General features: G+C 39.7%; 1 protein-coding gene across 1 annotated transcript in view; it reads right to left on the bottom strand.

Annotated features, from left to right (window-relative positions):
• Positions 1-22,215, bottom strand: part of tmem67 (transmembrane protein 67) — a 151,494-nt gene that overhangs the window by 51,421 nt on the left and 77,858 nt on the right. The window contains exons 13-16 of the mRNA XM_048529274.1: positions 20,857-21,013; positions 15,479-15,602; positions 12,811-12,916; positions 5,657-5,713 (exon numbers count right to left, since the gene is read on the bottom strand). Coding sequence (XP_048385231.1) covers positions 5,657-5,713; positions 12,811-12,916; positions 15,479-15,602; positions 20,857-21,013 — 444 coding nt within the window. The remainder of the gene's footprint in view (positions 1-5,656; positions 5,714-12,810; positions 12,917-15,478; positions 15,603-20,856; positions 21,014-22,215) is intronic.

Raw genomic sequence — 22,215 nt, 5'->3', positions numbered from 1 at the left:
AAAAAACCCTGTTGTTTATCATTAATCAGTCCATTTGCCTCTAAATGCTTGTAGATCTTGTCGCTGTGAATCTTTTCCTCTTTTATCCCCATCTCTATCTCACTAAATACCCTATAACAAGGAATGCTGAACTCCACTACTGACATCTTTCAGCAATAGCTATAAAATCGTAGTCTTACATGCCTATCTGTACCCCAGGTTTGTCTATCATATTCTTCAGGTTCCTTGTATCTAAATAAATTCCATTTATCCTTGGTTGAAGCTCCTGGTTCGACACTATGGTAAAAGAGAATCTTTGACTGAGAAAAGAGGTGGCTATTACTGAGGCCCGAAACAATGAAGTCCTTAAAGGGTACGAGAACATCTAGCACAGCCAGCCCATATTCAGCAACTCATAGCAACTATTCAATTTCTCTTCTTCCCTGACTTTCTATCAACAATCCCTTTGTCTGCTTTCCTTGTTTTTCTCGCTGGACACTGTCTCCATTCATTCATATCGCTCCTCTTCCCTGTCATCAGCATAAATGCCAACATTTCCTAGCTGCGTCCAGTTTTGACAAGTGTCACTGGACTCATTGTTGGTTGTTCCCTTGATGACTCACACATTTAAGTGTGCAAATGCTGCTTATGGAGAGAGTTACAATTGGATAGTGTGTGAGGAACTGCAAAATATACTGAGCCCTACTCTTTAGGACACAGGTGCTGCCCTTTGAGGTTTTCAGAAACAGGATATCTTTGGATAAGAGGCAAAGAACATTTCATCCAGGGCTGAAGGGCCTGTTCTGCGCCATGTATTGTTCTAACATTCAATACACTGGCAGATACCCTAGCAGCACTGTGGCATGATGCCACTGGTCTTTGTGATTATTCCTTTACCTGTGGAATGAACAGTGAAATGATAATCAAACATAGTAATTTGATTTGGCCAGTTGTCAGGGATAGGACGGTGTGACTTCAAGTGAGACAGGTACAAGGAACCAGGGGGTTGGAGCCTCAGCTTTTACAGTTATCCAAAAGATTTGAGACTTTTTGCCTAGTTTGGATGAGAGTGGAGGCTTCAGGGTGCATGAGCCAACTTTTATTTATGTATTCACTCATGGGATGTGGGTATCACTGGTTGCCCAGCATTTATTGCCCATTCCTAGTTGCCCTTGAGAAGATAGTGGTGAGCTGCCTTCTTAAATCGCTGCCATCCATGTGATCCACAGTGCCCTTAGGAAAGAAATTCCAGGGTTTTGACCCAACAACACTGAAGGAACAGTTATATATTTCTAAATGAGGAAGGGGAGTGGCTTGGAGGAAAACTTTCAGTTGTTTTCCGGTATCTGCTACTCTTGTACTTCTAGATGGAAGTGGTCATGGGCTTGGAAATGCTGTCTAAGGATATTTGATGAGTGCTGCTACAGAGCATCGATGGTGGAGAGAGTACAAGGCTTGTGGATGTAGTGCCAATCAAGCAGACTGCTTTGTCCTGGATGGTTATCAAGCTTCTTGAGCTATTGGAGTTGCACTCCTCTAGGCAAATAGCGATTGTTTCACCATACTTCTGAGTTGTGCCTTGTAGATAGTGGACAAGCTTTGGGAAGTCAGGAGGTGAATTACTTGCTGCAGTATTCCTAGCCTTTAAGTTGTTCTTGTAGCAACTGCATTTATGTGGCAAGTCGGTTGAGTTTCTGATTAACGGTAACCCCCAGGAAGTTGAGACTGATAGTAGCACCACTGAATGTCAAGTGGAGGTAATTAGATGTCTCTTATTAGAAATGGCTATGCCCTGGCATTTTTGTGGCATGTATGTTATTTGCTACTTGTCAGGTCCAATTGTTGTTCTATTTGACGTGCTTCAGTGTCTGAGGAGTCGTGAATGGTGCTGAACAATATGCAACCATTGGCGAACATTCCCAATTCTGACCTTATGATGGAGGGAAGGTCATTGATGAAGTAGCTGAAGACGGTTGGACCTAGAAACTCCAAGGAACTACCCTGAAGAACTCCTGCAGAGATGACCTGGAGCTGAGATGGCATACCTCCATCTTCCTCTGTGTCAGGTATTACACCAAACAGCAGAGAGTTTGTCTCTTGAGTCACAATGATTTCAGATTTGGTAGGGCTCCTTGATGCCGCAGTCGGTCAAATGCAGCCTTGATGTCAAGGGCTATAGCTCCCACCTCATCTTGGAATTTAATTATTTAGCCCATCTTTGAACCAAGGCTGTAATGAGATCTCGAGCAATATAGTTTCAGTGGAACCTTAACTGGCAGTCAGTGAGCAGGCTGTTGCTAAGCAGGTGCTGTTTAATTGCATTGTTGGTGACACCTTCCATCACATTACTTACAATAGAGTATAGACAGATGGGCCAGTACCTGGCCAGGTTGAATTTGCCCTTTTTTTGTGTGTGCTGGACATACTTGGCTCTGATATTGGCTCTGTGGTACCTGAAAGAGGAGGGGGTGGCGCAAAGTGGCATCTAGTGATAGCAGTGGACAGTATAAGAGAAATTCACACTGTTTTCTAAAACAAAGAGATTGAGTCCTGATGGCTGTGTTGCATGCCTGGCAGCATCTTGTGGGCTTGGAAGATGAATTATATTTAGTCTTGAGAAGTTAACTCTGTTTTTCTGATAGTCCTGCTGAGTTTCTCCAGTACTCCAGTTTTAGTAAGAACAGAGAAGATGGTAAAAGAGGGGGAGGTGTGGCATTGTTGGTCAAGGACAGTATTACAGTTGCAGAAAGGATGTTTGGGGACTCGTCAACTGAGGTAGTATGGGCTGAGGTTAGAAGCAGGAAAGGAGAGGTCACCCTGTTGGGAGTTTTCTATAGGGCTCCGAATAGTCCCAGATATGTAGAGGAAAGGATAGCAAAGATGATTCTCCATAGGAGTGAGAGAGACAGGGTGGTTGTCATGGGGGCCTTCAACTTTCCAAGTATTGACTGGGAACACTATAGTTTGAGTACTATTAATGGGTCAGTTTTTGTCCAGTGTGTGCAGGAGGGCTTCCGGACACAGTACGTAGACAGGCCAACAAGGGGTGAAGCCACATTAGATTTGGTACTGGGCAATGAGCCCGGCCAGGTGTTAGATTTGGAAGTAGGTGAGCACTTTGGTGATAGCGATCACAATTCTGTTATGTTTACTTTAGTGATGGAAACGGATAGGTGTATACCACCGGGCAAGAGTCATAGCTGGGGGAAAAGCAATTACGATGAGATTAGGCAAGAATTAGGGAGCATAGGATGGGGAAGGAAACTGCAGGGGATGGGCACATTAGAAATGTGGAGCTTATTCAAGGAAAAGCTCCTGTGTGTCCTAGATAAGTATGTGCCTGTCAGGCAGGGAGGAAGCTGTAGAGTGTGGGAGCCGTGTTTTAAGAAGGAAGTGGAATCTCTGGTCAAGAGGAAGAAGAAGGCTTATGTTAGGATGAGATGTGAAGGCTCAGTTAAAGCGCTTGAGGGTTACAAGGTAGCCAGGAAAGACCTAAAGGGAGAGCTCAGAAGACCCAGGAGGAGACATGAGAAGTTGTTGGCGGATAGGATCAGGGTAATCCCTAGGGCTTTCTATAGGTATTTAAGGAATAAAAGAATGACGAGAGTAAGATTAGGGCCAATCAAGGATAGAAGTGGGAAGTTGTGTGTGAAGTCAGATGAGATAAGGGAAGCACTAAATGAAAATTTTTCGACAGTATTCACTCTAGAAAACGACAATGTTGTCGAAGAGAATACTGAGATACAGGCTACTAGACTAGGTGGGATTGAGGTTCACAAGGAAGAGGTACTAGAAATCCTTCAGAGGGTGAAGATAGATAAGCCCCCTGGGCCGGATGGGATTTATCCTCGGATCCTCTGGGAAGCCAGGGAGGAGATTGCCGAGCCTTTGGCATTGATCTTTAACTCCTCATTGTCTACAGGAATAGTGCCAGATGACTGGAGGATAGCAAATGTGGTTCCCCTGTTCAAGAAGGGGAGTAGAGACAACCCTGGTAATTATAGACCAGTGAGCCTTACCTCAGTTGTTGGTAAAGTTTTGGAAAAGGTTATAAGAGATAGGATTTATAATCATCTAGAAAAGAATAATTTGATTAGGGATAGTCAGCATGGTTTTGTGAAGGGTAGGTTGTACCTCACAAACCTTATTGAGTTCTTTGAGAAGGTGACCAAACAGGTAGATGAGAGTAAACCAGTTGATGTGGTGTATATGGATTTCAGCAAGGCGTTCGATAAGGTTCCCCACAGTAGGCTATTGTACAAAATGCAGAGGAATGGGATTGTGGGAGATATAGCAGTTTGGATCAGAAATTGGCTTGCTGAAAGAAGACAGAGCGTGGTAGTTGATGGGAAATGTTCAACCTGGAGACCAGTTACTAGTGGTGTACTGCAAGGGTCGGTGTTGGATCCACTGCTGTTTGTCATTTTTATAAACGACCTGGATGAGAGTGTAGAAGGATGGGTTAGTAAATTTGCAGATGACACTAAGGTCGGTGGAGTTGTGGATAGTGATGAAGGATGTTGTAGGTTACAGAGAGGCATAGATAAGCTGCAGAGCTGGACTGAGAGGTGGCAAATGGAGTTTAATGCGGACAAGTGTGAGATGATGCACTTTGGTAGGAGTAACCGGAATGCAAAGTACTGGGCTAATGGTAAGATTCTTGATAGTGTAGATGAGCAGAGAGATCTCGGTGTCCATGTACACAGATCCTTGAAAGCTGCCACCCAGGTTGACAGATTTGTTAAGAAGGCATACAGTGTTTTAGCTTTTATTAATAGGGGGATTGAATTCCGGCACCGTGAGGTTATGCTGCAGGTGTACAAAACTCTGGTGCAGCTGCACTTGGAGTATTGCGTACAGTTCTGGTCACCGCATTATAAGAAGGACGTGGAAGCTTTGGAAAGGTGCAGAGGAGATTTACTAGGATGTTGCCTGGTATGGAGGGAAGGTCTTATGAGGAAAGGCTGAGGGACTTGAGGCTGTTTTTGTTAGAGAGAAGAAGGTTGAGATGTGGCTTAATTGAGACATATAAGATAATCAAAGGGTTAGATAGGGTGGGTAGGGAGAGCCATTTTCCTAGGATGGTCACGGCGAGCACGAGGGGGCATAGCTTTAAATTGAGGGGTGAAAGATATAGGACAGATGTCAGAGGTAGTTTCTTTACTCAGAGAGTAGTAAGGGAATGGAACACTTTGCCTGCAACGGTAGTAGATTCGCCAACTTTAAGTACATTTAAGTTGTCATTGGTCAAGCATATGGACGTACATGGAATAGTGTAGGTTAGATGGGCTTCAGATTGGTATGACAGGTCAGCACAACATCGAGGGCCGAAGGGCCTGTACTGTGCTGTAATGTTCTATGTTCTATGTACTTTGTATTTTAATCCAAACCCTGGTTATTGGTTTATAATGGTCATCTGATCTTTGTATCTGTTGGACAAATTTGTAGCTCACATACACTGTAAAGGTCATGTCTCATTCTTTTCCACTTTCAGATTTTTTATTACTTCAATTACCTTCACTTTGAACACCACCGAGTTAATTAATGATAAGGTTTATTGCAGACCATAAACAACTGTGATTATCATGATTAAAGTTTCAGTAACAAGAAAAAACTGTTGCTTGTTAAGGTGAATCTTTAGCTGAAATAACAACAATTCTTTCAAACTGAAATTTACCTGTGTATTTTGATAAGCTGCAGACAAGTCCATTTCATATTCAACTGAAAAAGATATCTGTTGTGTATAAAAGGAAAACATATCAAATACAGCATCCAAAGTTTGTTTCAAGCTAATTGTGCACAACTTAAAATCCTAAGTACCAAATTCAGATGCCAATTATTTGTGTTTGATGTGGATGGTCAGAATTCTGGGAATGGCTTTTGCACATATCTGCTAAATGGACCAATATTAATGAACTTCATAAAATAAGAAATAGGAGCAGTATTAGGACATTCAGTTCTCTGAGCTGCTTCACCAGAGTTTGATAATGGCTTTAATTCCATTTTCCAGCCTGTCCCCATAAAACTTGATGATCAAAAATTTAAGACACTCCGGACAATGACCCAGTCTCCGCCGCTCATCTCCATCAGAAATGATAGAACCTCTATTTTTAAACAATGCCTCTTTATTCTAGATTCCCCATGAAGTGAAACATCTGTTTTGCAGCTATCCTGTCAAAGCACTACAGAATCTTATTTTTTATTATTACGATCCCCCCTCATTTTTCTAAATTTCAATGCATTTAGTCCAACCTCCACAATCTTTCCTCATAGGACAACTCCTTCATCCCAGGAAACAGTTTAGGCAACATTGACTGAATTGCTTCCAATATAAATATTTCCCAACCTAACTGGAGTGATCAGAACTGCGCATAACTCACACTTCGTGAGATCTGAACAATGCCCTGCATACCCGTTAGCTACACTTCTCTTACTTTTAAACTTCATCCTCTTTTCAATAAAGGCCAACATTTCCTTTGCCTTCTTGCTGTACTTGCATACAGGCCTTTTATAATTCATGTACATGTCAGGACACAGAGGAAGCACAGCTTACACTTCATTGCATGTAAATCTGTACATTCCTATAATGCTCCTAAAAGTACCTTTTGGCATTTTACTACATTAAAAGTATTATACAGAAACATGTTGTTAGAGTATTAACTTTGTACAAGACCTGTAATAGTACATATATTCACACTATGATACTGTAACTTTAAGAGGTGTATTTTGTCCCTTTTTATTGTGAAGAAATGTTGAGACGGAGGGGTGAACAGTCTGCTCCAAAGCCAATAAAGTAAACAGCTTATTAGGTCTTTTTTTTAATATATAAAGTTGTAACAACAGAAGCAGCCTAAATGAATGGAATCAAGCTCCCCCAGAACCAGGACATTTACTTTTAGCCTTCAGGAGCAGTTTCTGGGGTCTTGAAGCTGGATTGGGAAGCTCTTAATTCCCTCTCTTTTACATCTAAAAGCTTGGGTTCTCTTCCTGCTGCTAGACCTGCATGTGAGCCAATCTGTTACTGAATTTGTCTTTGTCATGGGTGTGCTTGTTGGATATCACTACATTGGAGCAGCTGATGAGAAGTTTATTATTTTGTTAAGTATTTCAACAGAATTACAGCTAAGCCAATTATTTTGCTTTTTATTTTGTCTTATTTTAACTACAGCATATGAATAAAATGTGTTTTGCTTCAAGCGCTGATAGTTTGGCCAACTGAATTGTATCTGGATCACACCACCTGGTACTCGCCTTTAAAATAAGAAAAGTTAGGGTGAAGGCTATCTCATTGACATGTTTTAAGGGGTTTTGGTCTGATCCATAACAGATTGGGGGCTCTTGTTAGGATCAAATTCTCTAATTCCAGGTTGAGTTTAGGATTATTGGACTCAAAGGCAGTGAGAAGTGTGTATTTTTTTTCTTCTAGGTGCTGCATTTAGTTGGTTTTTAACAGGGTGTGCCTTGTGTAATATTGGCTCTTTCAGTCACTAAGAGTTTCTTGGGGATGGAAGAAGTCACTTTGGGTGTTTTACTGAAAGTGAGCGAGCAAAACTTTCAGAACTGACAAACAAGTTGAAGTTGGAGATGCCTTTGTCTGTGAGGAAAGGGGGAATAATTGTGGCAATAGTGCGGCATCTATAATTGCCAGGAATGCAGCAGAATCATTGGAGATTGCTAAAATTCGGTTGCAAATGAAGCAACTTGAATTAGAGGAAATGGTGAGGGAAAAAGAGGGAAAAAAACCCTGATAAGAAAGAGAAAAGGAAATGAAACAGTTTGAATTACAATTAAAAGCAGTGGAAAAGAGGAGGAAAGGATGGCCCTAGCAGAAGAAAGAAAGAGAAAATTTTTGAACATCTGAGGTTGTAACTGAAAACTCAAAGTCAATTTCAAATGGTAGAGGTAGAGGTGAAAATTAGCAGTAACGATGAAGTCAGTGATGGACAGCAATCCCATCATAGCCAAAGGCCTGGGGTTGATCTGTTTAAATGTGTCCAAGCATTGCCTAAGTTGTACAAGAAGGCCTTTTCCACTTCATTTCATTTGACAAAGTGGCTAAACAAATGAAATGGCTGGTGGTCGTGTGGGTATTACTGATCTAAACAAGTTCATAAGTAGAGCTCATGAGGTATTTGCATCACTATCACAGGAGTTATCTGGGGAGCATGATGAGATTAAAAATACCACTGTAAGTGCATACGAACCAAGTACCAGCAGCCTACAGAAAACATTTTACTAATCTCAGGGGGCAATCTGGTCAAACACACAGAGTTTGAAATGATCAAATAAGGTAATTTTGATAGGTAAGTAAAAGCCTTGAAAATAGATAAAACATATGGTAGTTTTATGAGACAATAATTTTGCAGGAGTTCAAAAATTCACTTCCTGATGTTGTGAGAACAGGGCAAAGTTAAGACTGTGATCAGAGATAATGGGAACTGCAGATGCTGGAGAATCCTAGATAACAAAGTGTGAAGCTTGATGAACACAGCAGGCCAAGCAGCATCTCAGGAGCACAAAGGCTGACGGGCAGCCCGAAACGTCAGCTTTTGTTCTGCTTGGCCTGCAGTGTTCATCCAGCTTCACACTTTGTTATCAAAGTTAAGATTGTGAGATTAGCAGCTAAAATGGTCGATGATTATGAGTTTGTTCATAAGTTAAAGTTTGGCTTCCAACAAAAATTTCAGTGTGAGGGATAGAAATTCAGAAAAGAAAAATCCTCAGGTGATAAGGGAAAAGGAGGTCACATTTAAGATAGTAAAAATAGCTTACCACAGGGTAAAAGGAAATCCATGAGGGGGAAACAGGAGGGTGAAAGAGAAGCAAAAAGCTCAGGTGCTTTTACTGTAATAAAGTAGGCCACATGAAGTTGCAGTGTTGCTGGTTTAGCAAAAGCACGGAGAAGATGGATGTGGGAAAACAAGATTGGCCAGTGAGTTTTGTTTAAGTGGTAAAATATAGCACAGTGGAAGCTAAAAAGTTGCAGAAGAATGTACAATCTGATCAGGGGTTGGTTGAGAAGGAAGTGCGAGATCTCTTTAATGAATTTACTTGTATGGGTATGGTTTATTCATGTAGATCTGGAAGAGTAGGTAAAGAAATTAAAATTTTAAGAGATGCAGGAGGAAGTCAATCTTTGATGGGGAGATATGTAATTCGGAAGGACCTTTGCCAGAAAGTTAGTATTATGTTTAATTCATGGCAAGAACAGCATTGTTCCATTATATAAAGTGAGGTTGGATAGCCTGGTGAAAAGTAGGGATGTGGTGGTAGGAATAATAAAGAAATTCTCAATTCAAAAAGTATAGTGTATCCTTGGTAATGACATAGCTGAATCGCAGGTGTAAGTGATGCCTAATGTAGTTGAAAAGCCAGTGGAAAATCAGGCAACTAGGTGTATATTCTGGAACTTTTCCTGACTGTGTGGTTACAAGGTCACAAAGCCACAGACTGAAGCAGGAGGAGAAATCAGCTATTAAGGTAAGGAAGTTGAAGTTCAATGATCAGAAAATATGTTTGATCAAATAGTTGAGAAAAAAGAACAGATGGAGGACAAAGTGGATATTTTTGCTTCAGAGAAATTAGCTGAATTACAACAGAAAGATGAAAAACTAAAGTAGTTATATCAAAAGAATACACAGACAAAGAATCTGAGTGTACCCCAGAATGTTACTATCTTAAAGATGAAGTCTTGATGAGAAAATGGAGACCATCACATATTCAGGCAGATGAAAATGGACAGAGGTTCATTAAGTTGTATATCCAGTGGGTTACAGAAATTAAGTGTTGTAGGTGGCACATGAATTACCAGTAGGAGGTCGTTTGGGAATAAGGAAAACTCAAGCCAAAATACAAAAACATTTTTATTGGCCAGGACAGCATAAGGATGTGGTTGACTTTTGCCTGAAATGTCATACGTGTCAGGTAATTGGAAAACCTCAAGCAATGATTAAATCAGCACCCTTATTATCACTTCCTGCATTTGATGAACGTTTTAGAAGGGTCTTAATTGATTGCTTAGGACAACTATGTAAAACAAAAAGTGGAATCAGTATTTTTCGACTATAATGGATGTGTTGACTAGATTACCAGACGCCATTCCATTACATAGTATTGTAATACTAGATATGGACGACTCACAATGATACAATCATATCAAGGACCAACTTTTACATCAAAATTGTTCATGGAGGTTATGGATAGCTTAGGAATAACATAATTCAAATCCACTGTGTACCATTCAGAATCGCAGGGAACATTGCAACGGTGGCCTCAAACTTTAAAGGCCATGTTGAAGGCTTATGGTCAAGATTATCCAGAGATTTGGGATAACGGAATTCCATTTGCACTTTCTGCAATTCAAGATGCACCTAATGAATCAACTAAATTCAGTCCATTTGAAGATAATAAAATGTGAGGCTGGATGAACACAGCAGGCCAAGCAGCATCTCAGGAGCACAAAAGCTGACGTTTCGGGCTTAGACCCTTCATCAGAGAGCAGTCCATTTGAATTAGTTTTTGGTCATGTGGTGAGAGGACCACTGAAATTAATTAAGGATAATTGGTGAATCAGAGTTCAGAGACCAGGTATTTGGACGACATGTAAATTTTAGAGAGAGATTAAATAGAGTGGGTGAGTTGGCCAGACAGCATTTAAAAGCAGCACAACATGTGGTGAAACAGGAAGTCGACACAAAATTAAAAATTTGTAAATTTGCTGGTGGTGATAGAGTGTAAGTGTTACTCCAGTGAACCTTTAAAGGCAAGGGCCTTTTTTAATCAAAAGAATTTGAGTGAAGTGAATTATTTGTTGAACATGCAAGATAGAAAGAAATCTCACAGAGTGTGTCATATGAATATGCTCAAAAGGTATTTTGATAGGGAAGGGAATCAGAATAAGAAAATGTTACTGGTTGCAACACAAAGTGGAGGACTAAGTTCAGATAATTCCGAATTGGACTTTCTTCATATTAAATTGAACAATGAGGAAGTTCCCAAAGATTGGGATATATTATTGAGTTAACTCTCAGAGGAAAATCAAAATGACGGGAATGAGTTATTACAATTACATGGGGAGATATGTGGGAATAAGCTGGGAAGCATTCATTTAATAATGCATGATGTAGTTGTAGGAAATGTCCTTTCAAGTAAGCAAAATCCTTATAGACCTAACATCTAAAGGAAACAGAGGTTCAAAAAAAAGATTGAACACAATGCTCAAGGTGAATACAATATAAGTGAGTTGCAGCTAATGGAGCTCACCAAAGTAATGAAACAAAAACTAGACGGTACTCAATGATTATGTGTGGACTGTAGTAAAGACAATGCAGTTACAAAATCCAAGTCATATCCTATTCCACGTTTGGAAGAGTGGACTGAGAAGGTGGGACTAGCAACTTGTATTTCTCAGCCAGGCTTATTCAAAGGTTACTACCTTTATCCAAAAAAAAGGAAATATTGGCTTTCATGACACCAAATGCACTGTACCAGTTTAAAGTGATGCCATTTGTTATGAAAAATGCACTAGCCACATTTCAAAGACTAACCAATAAGGTAGTTTCAGGACTATCCAATGGTATGGTGTATATCAACCATCTGGTGAATTTTAGTGACATATGGAATGCACATTTTCAGCAATGTATCGCAACTGTATGATTAAATTTGGGAGACGGGCTCAAGTGTCATTGGACGTGGTCGAATAGCCCCATGGATATGAAAACAAAGATTATTGGTGAGTTTCCTATGCCATTGGTGAAGACAGAAGTACTACGATTTCTGGGATTGAGTGGTTTTTATTGGATGTTCATACAGAATTTTAGTAGTGTGATTGCACCACTGATTGACTTGTTTAAGAAGTGCAGAAAATTTCCGTGGGCAAGGACTGTCAGCATGCATTTGACAGCCTGCAAGTTTGTTAACCACTGGCCAGTGTTAGTCACATCTAACTGTGCAAAGCCATTTAAAGTGGCTATTGATGCGAGTTATGTAGGTATTGGTGGTTTACTCTTGCAAGAAGATGATGAGAAGATCAAAACATCTATTGGGTATTTTTACAGAAAACTGATTTTTAGAATCCAAAAAAGAACAAAATCCCTGTACATAAGGTTCACTAACTCCTTAGTAAGAATTGGGGTTTTATCAAATAAGCCCTTCTCTTGTGCTGCTCTGTATGGCTCATATTCACAGGACAGTGGCTCAGCAGTTAGCACTGCTGCCTCATAGCACCAGGGACCTGGGTTTGACTCCATACTTGGGCTACTGTCTGTGTGGAGTTTGCATATTTTCCCCATGTCTGCATGGGATTCCTCTGGGTGCTCTGGCTTCCTCCCATGGTCCAAAGATGTGCAGGTTAGTTGGATTGGCCATGCTAAATTGCCCGTACTGTCCATGAATGTGTAAATTAGGTTGATTAGACATGGGACATGCTGGATTAAAGGGAAAAGGTAGGGGTATGGGTCTGGGTGGGAAGCTCTTCTGAGGGACCGTGCAGACTTGTTGGGCTGAATGGCCTGTTTCTACACTGTGGGGATTCAGTGCATTTTACTTCATGGTTTGTTGTGTATGAGAATACTTGAATGAATTTGGTTGGTCATCCTGCTTGATGAGATCACTATTCTGGATGCTTGATAATCCTCCTTGATTTGATGTCAGATTCAAATTAACACTGGAAGGGTAAAAGAGATTGCTTTTGGTACGCAGCTTTCTCTGAGGTCAGTGCCGAGTGTTATTGTCTTGTTGCTGGCCACAAAATTGAGCCACAGTGAGAAACAGTCAAATTTGTTCATTTACATTTTATTCCTTAAATATTTTTAAAGTGGAACTTTTTCTTACTGCAACAGACTGTTGATCTGGATCTTGGATTTTAATACTTTTGTAGGAAACAATCAGAGTAGGAGGAAAGATATTTCCTTGTAGAGTGTTAGGCACAAGATTGACCCTGTAACAAGATGTCAATAAAGTTACAATCCATTTAGATATTTTCACAAATTCAGTTACAAATTATGACCTAATAACAAATTACATCTATTGATTCCTTTAAACTTAGTAAGTAAACTAGTTGACTGAAATTCTGATCGATAGCAACTAGTGTTCCAATATTATAGAAATGCTTAAGTTTATGGCCTGGCCCACCTTGGAGTTGGAATGGATCAGGGGGTCTTTAGAAGTGATGAGCAGGGCATGATTCCTGTATTCCTAACTCCATTCTTATTTTCACCTACTTTTGCCAGCATGGGATAATTATGCAGCCAGTGAGCTCAATGTCACTTTTACGCTTGATGGGTCCATTGTGAGGCATTTCAGACATTCCGACAAATTTGATGACAGTGAGTGTGTTCTGTTAATAGATCATGGCACCTCATAGGAGTTGTGAACTATTGCGGATCCATAGTCCTTAGTCAGAAACCAAGGGACAAAACACTTTTCAACATTGTCTTTGAAATAACTTGTCTCTCATCATTTCTCATAAAATATTCATAGCATCAGTGACTAAAAAATCCATAATCACATCTATTGGTCTTATATAAATAAATACTTAGATATTGAAAGAAACTCTTAAAAAGATTCAGGTTGCCATGGGTAATAAAGATGTCAATCAAACAAAATTATCACTCCAATACAACTGAATGAATTTTCCAATCTTGGAGCTCAGCTAAGTAGTCGCAATAAGGCTGCCAGTAAAAGATGACCAGTCATCTATTTAAGTAGGTTCTGTGAATACATCTTTCCATCTGGTTTACAAAAATCAACCCCTATATATCTCCTTGAAAAGAGGTTCCTGACCCACAGTATAGTGAAATAAAAATAATTGTTTTCTTAGCTTTAAAAATCTCCTCAAAATCTACATTTTTATCAATATTTTCAGTTATATTCTCTGACTCAACTATTACTATCCAATCTCTGTCACCTCTGTGAAGTACTTTTGGAAGTCAACAGAATTCAAAGGGTAATGTATATATAAGTTATTGTAATTTTACACAATAAAATTGCATTTGGCATTAGGATACAAGCTCCATGGGCAAGTTCAGATTGTAACTTTGGAGGGAGGTATTTTACAATGTTGGAAGCTTTGATTCAAACCTATAATGACTCATCTGCAAGTCAAACAGAACCAGCGAGTTTGACAAAGCTAAGCGATTTCATACCATGGTTCAAATCAAACACACAGTTGTGAACGGTAGTAGGCAATTAAAACAACTAACTAGAGGAAGAGACTTTTTAAAAATTCAATAACAACAATAATTTGATCCACTCCATGTGATATGAAGAATTTACTGAAGGTACTGGACACAAGCAAAGGCCTCAGCCCTCTTAACATTTTAGCAGTAAAACTTCAGATTTGTGATCTAGAACTAGCCGTATCCCTGACCAAGCTCTTCCAGTACATGGACGACACTCAGGCTTGGGCTGGTGAATGGCAAGTAATGTTCACATCATGGAAGTGTTAATGAGTCGTGCATTGAGTTCTCAAGCTTAAGGATAAAAATATGGAGTCTATTGATTGATTCAGCATTTTGAGCATGTACAATGACACGTACAATGCAACCATCTTGATTTTCATCCAATAACCCTGTTGAGGAGAAAGAAGTTGCTGCGCTAGTTGTGCTCCCGCTGATGCAGTTGGAAGTAATATGACTTTTGATCTTGTCCCTCCACTTGAAGTAAAAGATACAAACAATGGACAGGAGAATTGCCTTCTCATTAGTTGCAAATCACCTCTCAAGAAGGGAAACAATTTCAAGAGAGAAGAGGTGCTGTTAAAAGTATCTCTCATATGGCTGTGGCTCTTTGGCACTTTTGTTCAAAGCCTTTTCAGCTTGCCAGTTTCCTGCTGTGTCTTGCTCCGTGGCCATGGCGTGCAGCAGATAAAGCATGGATGAAACGCATCATTGAGGAATTGAGAATTAAAAGTTAAAAACATCAGAGGCATTAAGGGTGATTTAGGTTCTCAACGATTTTCTACATGGTTTGTTCCACAGATTATCAAAAGATCTATGTTGTTTTCTTTTACTTTAGACTGAGAAAGAAGTTGGCTGGTTTCCATCAGGTGTAGGGTGGGGTGCGACAGTTTCACAGACTAGATTCTTGAGGCCACCAAGATTTCATCCAAGAAGCCTTTGTGAATTGGAAGGTGACCGATTGCCTGATGTGCAAATCCCCACTGTAAGCAGATCATGTAGGTGTATGTGAGTTTTTTGGGAAGCTGGAATGTTGTTCTAATAATAAAAGGAATGAAATAAAAACGATAAAGTTTAGTTTGTTTTTTTTATATACAGAGATAATGATAGGCTTCACTTTCGACTGTGTCTTCCAAAGTGATATTCCCTAAATGCAGTGAAGATGGAATAAACCCAAACTCTGTTTGGCTAACCCTAGCATCTCAAAACTATATCAGGCACCTTGAATGAAAATTGAAAATGTAAAGGTTACGTGTTTAAAACAAAAGTAATAACTTGAAATTCCATTTCCTGTCTGTACTGATATCAAAGATTTTTCTCACCTGATTTTTATACTGTTAGCAACTCTAATCACCTTTGGTTCATTCTTTAGGTTAATTTCACGACCAGATAAAGTATCCACCAAGAAAATACGTCTAGTAAAACGCCAGTTATTTTCTGTATTACCTGTGAAATGAATACAAATTTGAAAATTAGTCAAAAACAAACACAAAGTTTTTAATTCCAGGTATACACCAGAAATAAATAACAATATTGAGCTCTGCAATCTATCATTTTCTGGCTTTTAGAATTAAAGGCTGGAAACCTGGGGTTTCTGCAATTTCCCAATGACTTACATTCCTGATTTGGCGACCTGCAGCCTAGGGGCTTAAAATAAATGGCTACAAAGATAGTGGATGCATTGGTTGTGATTTTCAAACAATAATCAGGATTTGCAAAGGTGCCAGGGAATTGGAAAACCCCAAATGTAACATGTCACTCAAGAAAGTAGGTTGACGGGGGGCAAGAAGCTACATGCCTTCTAGCTAAAAATCTTTCATTGGGAAATTGATGGAATCCATCATTAAGGAAATAGTTGCAGAAGAATTAGAAAATCACAAAACAATGAAGCATTGTCAACAAAGTTTTATAAAGGGGAAACTGTATTTGAATTAGTAGAATTCTTTAAGGTTGTAACAGGCAAAGTGGGTAAAGTGAATTAGTAAAAGTACAGCTTCTGTATCTTCATTCTTATTGCTGCAACTAAAATGATAAATCAATCAGATTTAAAGTGCCAATATCTATACAAGTGTGATATTTGATGTACAATGAAGTGCCACCTAAGTGCCCTCAGAGATTGTTTTTTCCTTACCCTTCAGCCAAATCTCAGTGTAGTCTCAGCCTCCATGGCAAGGATGCTCTGTCCTGTATTGGAGTCTTTCTAACTTCAAAATTTGAGCAGATGACCCACAAGAGCATTTGTGGATAAGGGGCTCAGATAAAGGCTAGGGTATCCTACCCAGATGCAAACATGTCTCCTAGACTTGAGTTTCCCGTGGGTTGGGGTAGTTGGCAGGATGGAGATGGAGGGGCCCAGCACTTCTGGAGTATCCTGAAAGGAGACTTTTGGGGAGGCCTATATGAGGTTCCTTTACTGTCTGAGAACCAGCTGACACCACCACACTGTCTCCAGAAAGGGCATCTGGAATGAGGTTAATGATGAGCACCAATAACTAAAGAGATGGAATGCAGGTTTGTGTACATTTCCAGCAACTGTTGAATGTTTATGTCGATCTCGCTTTTTTCATGGAAGATGCCAACTTTTCTATCAAGACAGCCAAAATGTACACAGAAAGGGGTATGGTACTGTTAACATTGGTAGACTCTTTCAATCTTTGATCTAGTTAATTGAATGTTTCCACAAACCTTCCTGCTGCACCTGTGTTTGATTGTGCATTTTCACAAAGCGATGAATGGCCCACATCATGGGGTCCTCTTCTGTCTTGGGCTCAGTATGTGTCTGATCTTTGGCAGTCTAGGCACTGAAGCATTTCTTCTTTGAACAGCTGTTGAATACCAGTGGTGTGCTCACTAGAGTAGGTTCCTAACTCTAAAGTACCCATTAAGGTGCCATATTTGACTTGGTGGGCAGTACGGGTAACAGCCTTGGTGCATCCTCTGAGGGAACTGTGGTTTCTTGAGAGATGGAGGAGAAGTTGATGGCCAGAGGGGATAACCTTTTGCAGATGGAGGCTTTGTGGAGGCCACTGGTGCTTGGATTGAAGCTTGAAATTATTTGAGAATACATTCAGAGTGGTTGTAATAGGGAACAGTGCAGCTCTTCAAAATAAATTTTACAAAATTACTGGGACATGAATGGCCTCAAATTGATCCTTCTAATTCAAGAACCCTCTCCTTGCACAGGACGAGGAGAGAATTGTTGGCCACCACACTCTCTGGTTTTACTGTCACAGCTGTTAGTATTGGTGCATGAAAAGCGGTAAGGTATCCCGAGTGAATGAGCAGAAATTCCAAAAAGCATTAGTAATTTTGGGAGAAAAAGTAGGTGACACCCATTGAGGGGAGATACTGCACGCAACAGTGAGAATGTTAGATAGAGAATCTTGATGGAAGATAGGTACAGTAGTGCAGTTAGTGAGTGCACGATAGCAGAGAGAGGATGATGACGCTTAACCTTGACGATCACAGAAGGCAACTAATCTTCTTGCAGCACTGATGCTTTTTCTTTTGGGCCTGGGATACTGCATTGACCTGGTGGCAGCTTCGAGTCAGAATGCAGGGTTTGGTTCCATGGCCTCCTCTGGCAGTTCTGGCGAGATAGGATGACCCTCCTCTCCACCATTCTGCTCATCAGGTCCCTGTCATCAAATAGGATGCTGCCTTCCCTCTCTCAGACATGGCTTGTCCAGATGTGCAGTAACACAGGATGAAGGGCAATTCCTAGCTTGCAAGGCTTGTAAATATGGCACATGAGGTGGAAATGTGAAGGCACTAGGGAGCAGTTTCACCACTACTGAGCACAGGAATAAGTGAGACTAACATAATAGATGCAGGGTACCTACTCAATGAGGTGAGCAGCCCAGAATTGTGCCAGAAAAGTCACTAGATCTCACAGAGCAGAGCCTTCCATGAAACTCCCTAAAATAGATGCTTAGCTAAAATATGAGAAAATTCAGCCTATATCACCTATCTTCACTATTACTGAGTCAAAATTCCAACAGCAATGTGGGTGTTCCCACTCTCAAAGACTGCAGTGGCTCAAAAAGGCAAATGATAACCATCTTTACCAAGGTGTTATGGTTAAGCAATTAATACTCGTCTCAGCCAGAGATGTCCATATTCCTTGATTCAGTCTCAGGAGGCTATCAGAGTAGAACAAAATATCCTTCATTATCACGTGTACTCAAGTACAGAAGTACAAGAGTACAGCGATACGTTTTATAATGTTGCTTCTTATGGTACCATCTTTGGTACAAAATACCTCAGTACAAATCTTCGATACAAGAGGAATAAAAAAGAAAAGTAGTCATATTGCTTTACATAGCACAAGTCAGAAATATGATATATTTAAAAGGATAGGCATTACAGTCAGATAACCAAATTACAAATTAACATTACATTGCAGTAGCTCAGGAGCTTCCACATGTGGTCTGACAGTCTGTGCCAGACTCAGACCAACAACTGTCCACACTCTGGCCCAAGCCTCCAGTCCGCTCCGCACCACCTCTCGGCTAGTCCAAGATAAATTTTCTCTCGGATTTGATTACCCGTGCTGGCATCCACTCTGGGACTCACTTCCTATGCCCACCTCCACTCCGGGACTCGATTCCCCGCACCAGCCTTGCTCCGGGACTGCTTCACCGTGCAGAGATAGGAATGGAGCTTGTGGTGAGGGAATAACATTTGTGACAGGAACCAGAGCAGCTCCCAACTTGTGATGCTTCCAATTTTCTGGCTATTAAAACTAATCACTGAGACATCAAGAGAACATGATTTAGATGAAGTGACATCATGCTGGATTAAACCTGCAACCTAATGAATAAGTAATAAAAGATTAATAGCCTGGAACACGGCGCAAAAATTTCCCAGTTACTTGACGTTGCAGGCAGGAAACCCGGAAAACACAGAAGAATCAGGTAAAAGCAGAGGAGCCATATCGGGATAGCAGCCTGATTCATTCCAACTATGTGCAACTTTTCCAATGTGGACTGGGAATTCAATCAGCTTCCCAAACCACAGAGGCAGCAGCCAATTATGCTGGTTAAGGCATGTACTGGGAGAGATTCTGTGGCCCCATTAGCATTTTATTGCTTGTGGAAGAGCACCATTATAGTGTGCAGAGGCCACTAGTTTCATGTCCCAGTGATGAAGGTGCAGGAATTGAAGACCATTATCGTGGTCAGCCTGAATCAAAACAGCGATTTTCCCTCCTTGTTATGTAACACTGCAAGGATATCTCCATGCTAAGGAACTCTCACTGACTTACCTGGGTAATGACTACCTCTCTCAGACAGTATGGCAGGGTTGGCAGCTATAAAACCATCTGGCGTTGTAGGCAGCATTGAAGGCCTGTCTGGTGCCCTTTAAGAGTGAGTAAGGAGGTAGGTAATTACAAGGATGCTTCCTAGATATTTATATTGTCTTGTGCCATTTGGTTCTGACATTGATGCCCTGAAACCTATATCAAAATCTAGCACTGTTTCTTCTTTCACAGACGCTGATATTTTCAGAACCTTATTATCACTGGCAATTAAAACTGTCCATTGTTGATTCAGTACTTGGTCACTGCAAATATAACCAGTTCCACACAATAGAAGATATTAAGATATATTCCTTTAATAATTCCTATGCCAATGAGTGTATGACCCTAAACAATTTGGCTCCTTTTTAGGTAATGGCAGTTGTTTTTATAACATTAGCATCAATAATGAAACAAATGTAAGAAATATTTTGATTAAATTGCTAACACCTTCCAAGTGAACAAATTCATAAGCTTAACTGAGTCCAATTTAATGCAGAAAGATTGTCAAAGGATAATGTTTACACTTTTGCTCATTTACTTTTTTATATTGTTTATGATTTGCTTTTATGCACTCAGCCAAAAAAGAAGTGTTACCAAATAATACACGAATAAAATCTGAGTAACTTACTTTAAAATCCTCAAAATATGCACACTCTGAGCTTACTTTCAAGACCAGTTTCAAAAAAAAGGTCAGTCATCATTTAATTTAATGACAGAACAGGCTCCAAGGCCCAAGCAGCCTACTTCTTTTTCCAACTAAACAAAGTGGTTTATACCATAAAATGTTTTAAGAATATAACAAATAGATAAGTAATCTTTATTATTTAAATATCAACACAGAAATCAAAATTTTCAGTTGCATAGTCGAAAGGAACATGCTTTGACGATACGGCTCCTCCAAAATGTCCATCAATTGTATTTCTCCTTTAACTTTTTTTTATGTTTCATGGGGTCACAATAATGCTGGCAGATTACCTTGAATTTGGCAGCTGGCTTTACAGATGGATGTCGTTCTCACTGCTAACCATCCCCATTAATCTAGGGTAGGAACCATAGCAGGGCTGATCATGGACCTCATCTGCTCTTACCAGGTGTTAGAAGTACATTACATTGAAAGGATTTGGCGGCTAACAATCAACCTGTTTGGCTAGGTCACAAATACCCTTGCATGGCATGGAGTGAGATGTGAACCCAGAATGTCTGGCTGAGAGGGAAGGATGCTGTGCTACAAAGACCTCCTGTATAAAAGGGGCACACAAATAGGAACAAATATTTTTAATGCCTAGTTCAATAGAGTAATAGATTCTAAAACTGCATTGTCTTCTACGTGGCTAAGTCAGAAATGTTTCTGAATTAGGTAATTCAATAATAAATGCTACATAGTGACCTAATGTTTACCTTGGTTAACAAAGTGTCCATTATATTGAAAGTTTAAGTTACGAACTGCAATGGGATGAAGTTTCTCCTCACCATCTTCCCCTTTGTAAAGCATGTATAAGTCATAAAATTGAATGTCAGCATAATCAGATAAAAGCTTGGAAACAAGAAGTGTACACTGTTCAAGAAAGAAAATGAACAAGTTTAAAAAATGACACAATGAGCAGAAATTCTTTTAGAAGGTAAAATAATCTTCATATGATATTATAGCACTTGTATAATTAATAATATCCATTATAACAGCTTAATCTAAGCGATGAAATTAGACACATTTCCTGATTCCCAAACTAGCTTCTTTCCTTAAACCCGATTTGCTAATGAGTGTTTTACTGAATACCTATATGTATTTAATAGATTTTTGAAACTGAGCAATTAGAGTACCTGAAAATGGAAGTAACATTCCCAACCATGATCCTCTGCAATGCTGCCTGTACAATGTTGCACACTAATTTCCCAATATATGTTTATGGGCTTGTGACTGATTTCTCCAAAGAACTCATTACCAACTTTCCACTACCAATGTTAAGGTCCTCATCTTCACTGCGAAATTCATCAGCAGTTTCTGATCAATTTCCATGAATTCCTCTAGTCGCACATCCAAGTACACACTTTCCACTAATATCTTACATCTTGTCCTTGTACCTTTTTAAGCAAAGGTAGTAAGATATTAAGGGATGTGGGCCAAAGGCAGGCATGTGGAATTAGACCACAGATCAGCAAGGTTGTCATTCAATGGTGGAACCGGCATAAGGGGTTGAATTGCCTACTCATGTTCCTAGGGTTCGATGTTGTTTCCTCCTCTAACAATGACATTCATTTCTTAACCAACCTCTAGAACTCTCATTTATTGCATTTTTGCCTTTTTACTCCTCTGCACATTGTCAATCACTTCTTTAGAATCTTCCTTTACAGCTGCATTTCTACTCTCTATGGTGTTCTGAAGTATCATTAGAAAGAATAAATACTACTGAAAAGGAAGCTTAACATATTGTAACTGTGTGTTAAAAACATAAAAGTTTCAATGTACTGTACATTTACTGTCAGAATTTTGCTGAATGCTGATGACTGCATTGAACCAAAATCCAGTTTACTGGCCTCCTGAATCCAGGTAATTTTTAAACAACTTTATGTAAGATATCCCATTGCTTACTACTCTCCCATTTTCTTCATATGTTACAGAACTTTAGAAAACATGTTAATTTCTGGATCATGCCTAACAGTGTTATTTCTATTTTTAGGTAAATTAATTTCTCTATTTCAAAAGTCTATTAAACACATATGGGTATTAGGTAAAAGAAAAGTATTTTAGGCTGTGCAGGA

This window comes from Stegostoma tigrinum, chromosome 5 (assembly GCF_030684315.1).
Source record: "Stegostoma tigrinum isolate sSteTig4 chromosome 5, sSteTig4.hap1, whole genome shotgun sequence".
Classification (NCBI taxonomy): domain Eukaryota; kingdom Metazoa; phylum Chordata; class Chondrichthyes; order Orectolobiformes; family Stegostomatidae; genus Stegostoma; species Stegostoma tigrinum.
This window is presented reverse-complemented; position numbering and strand designations above follow the sequence as displayed.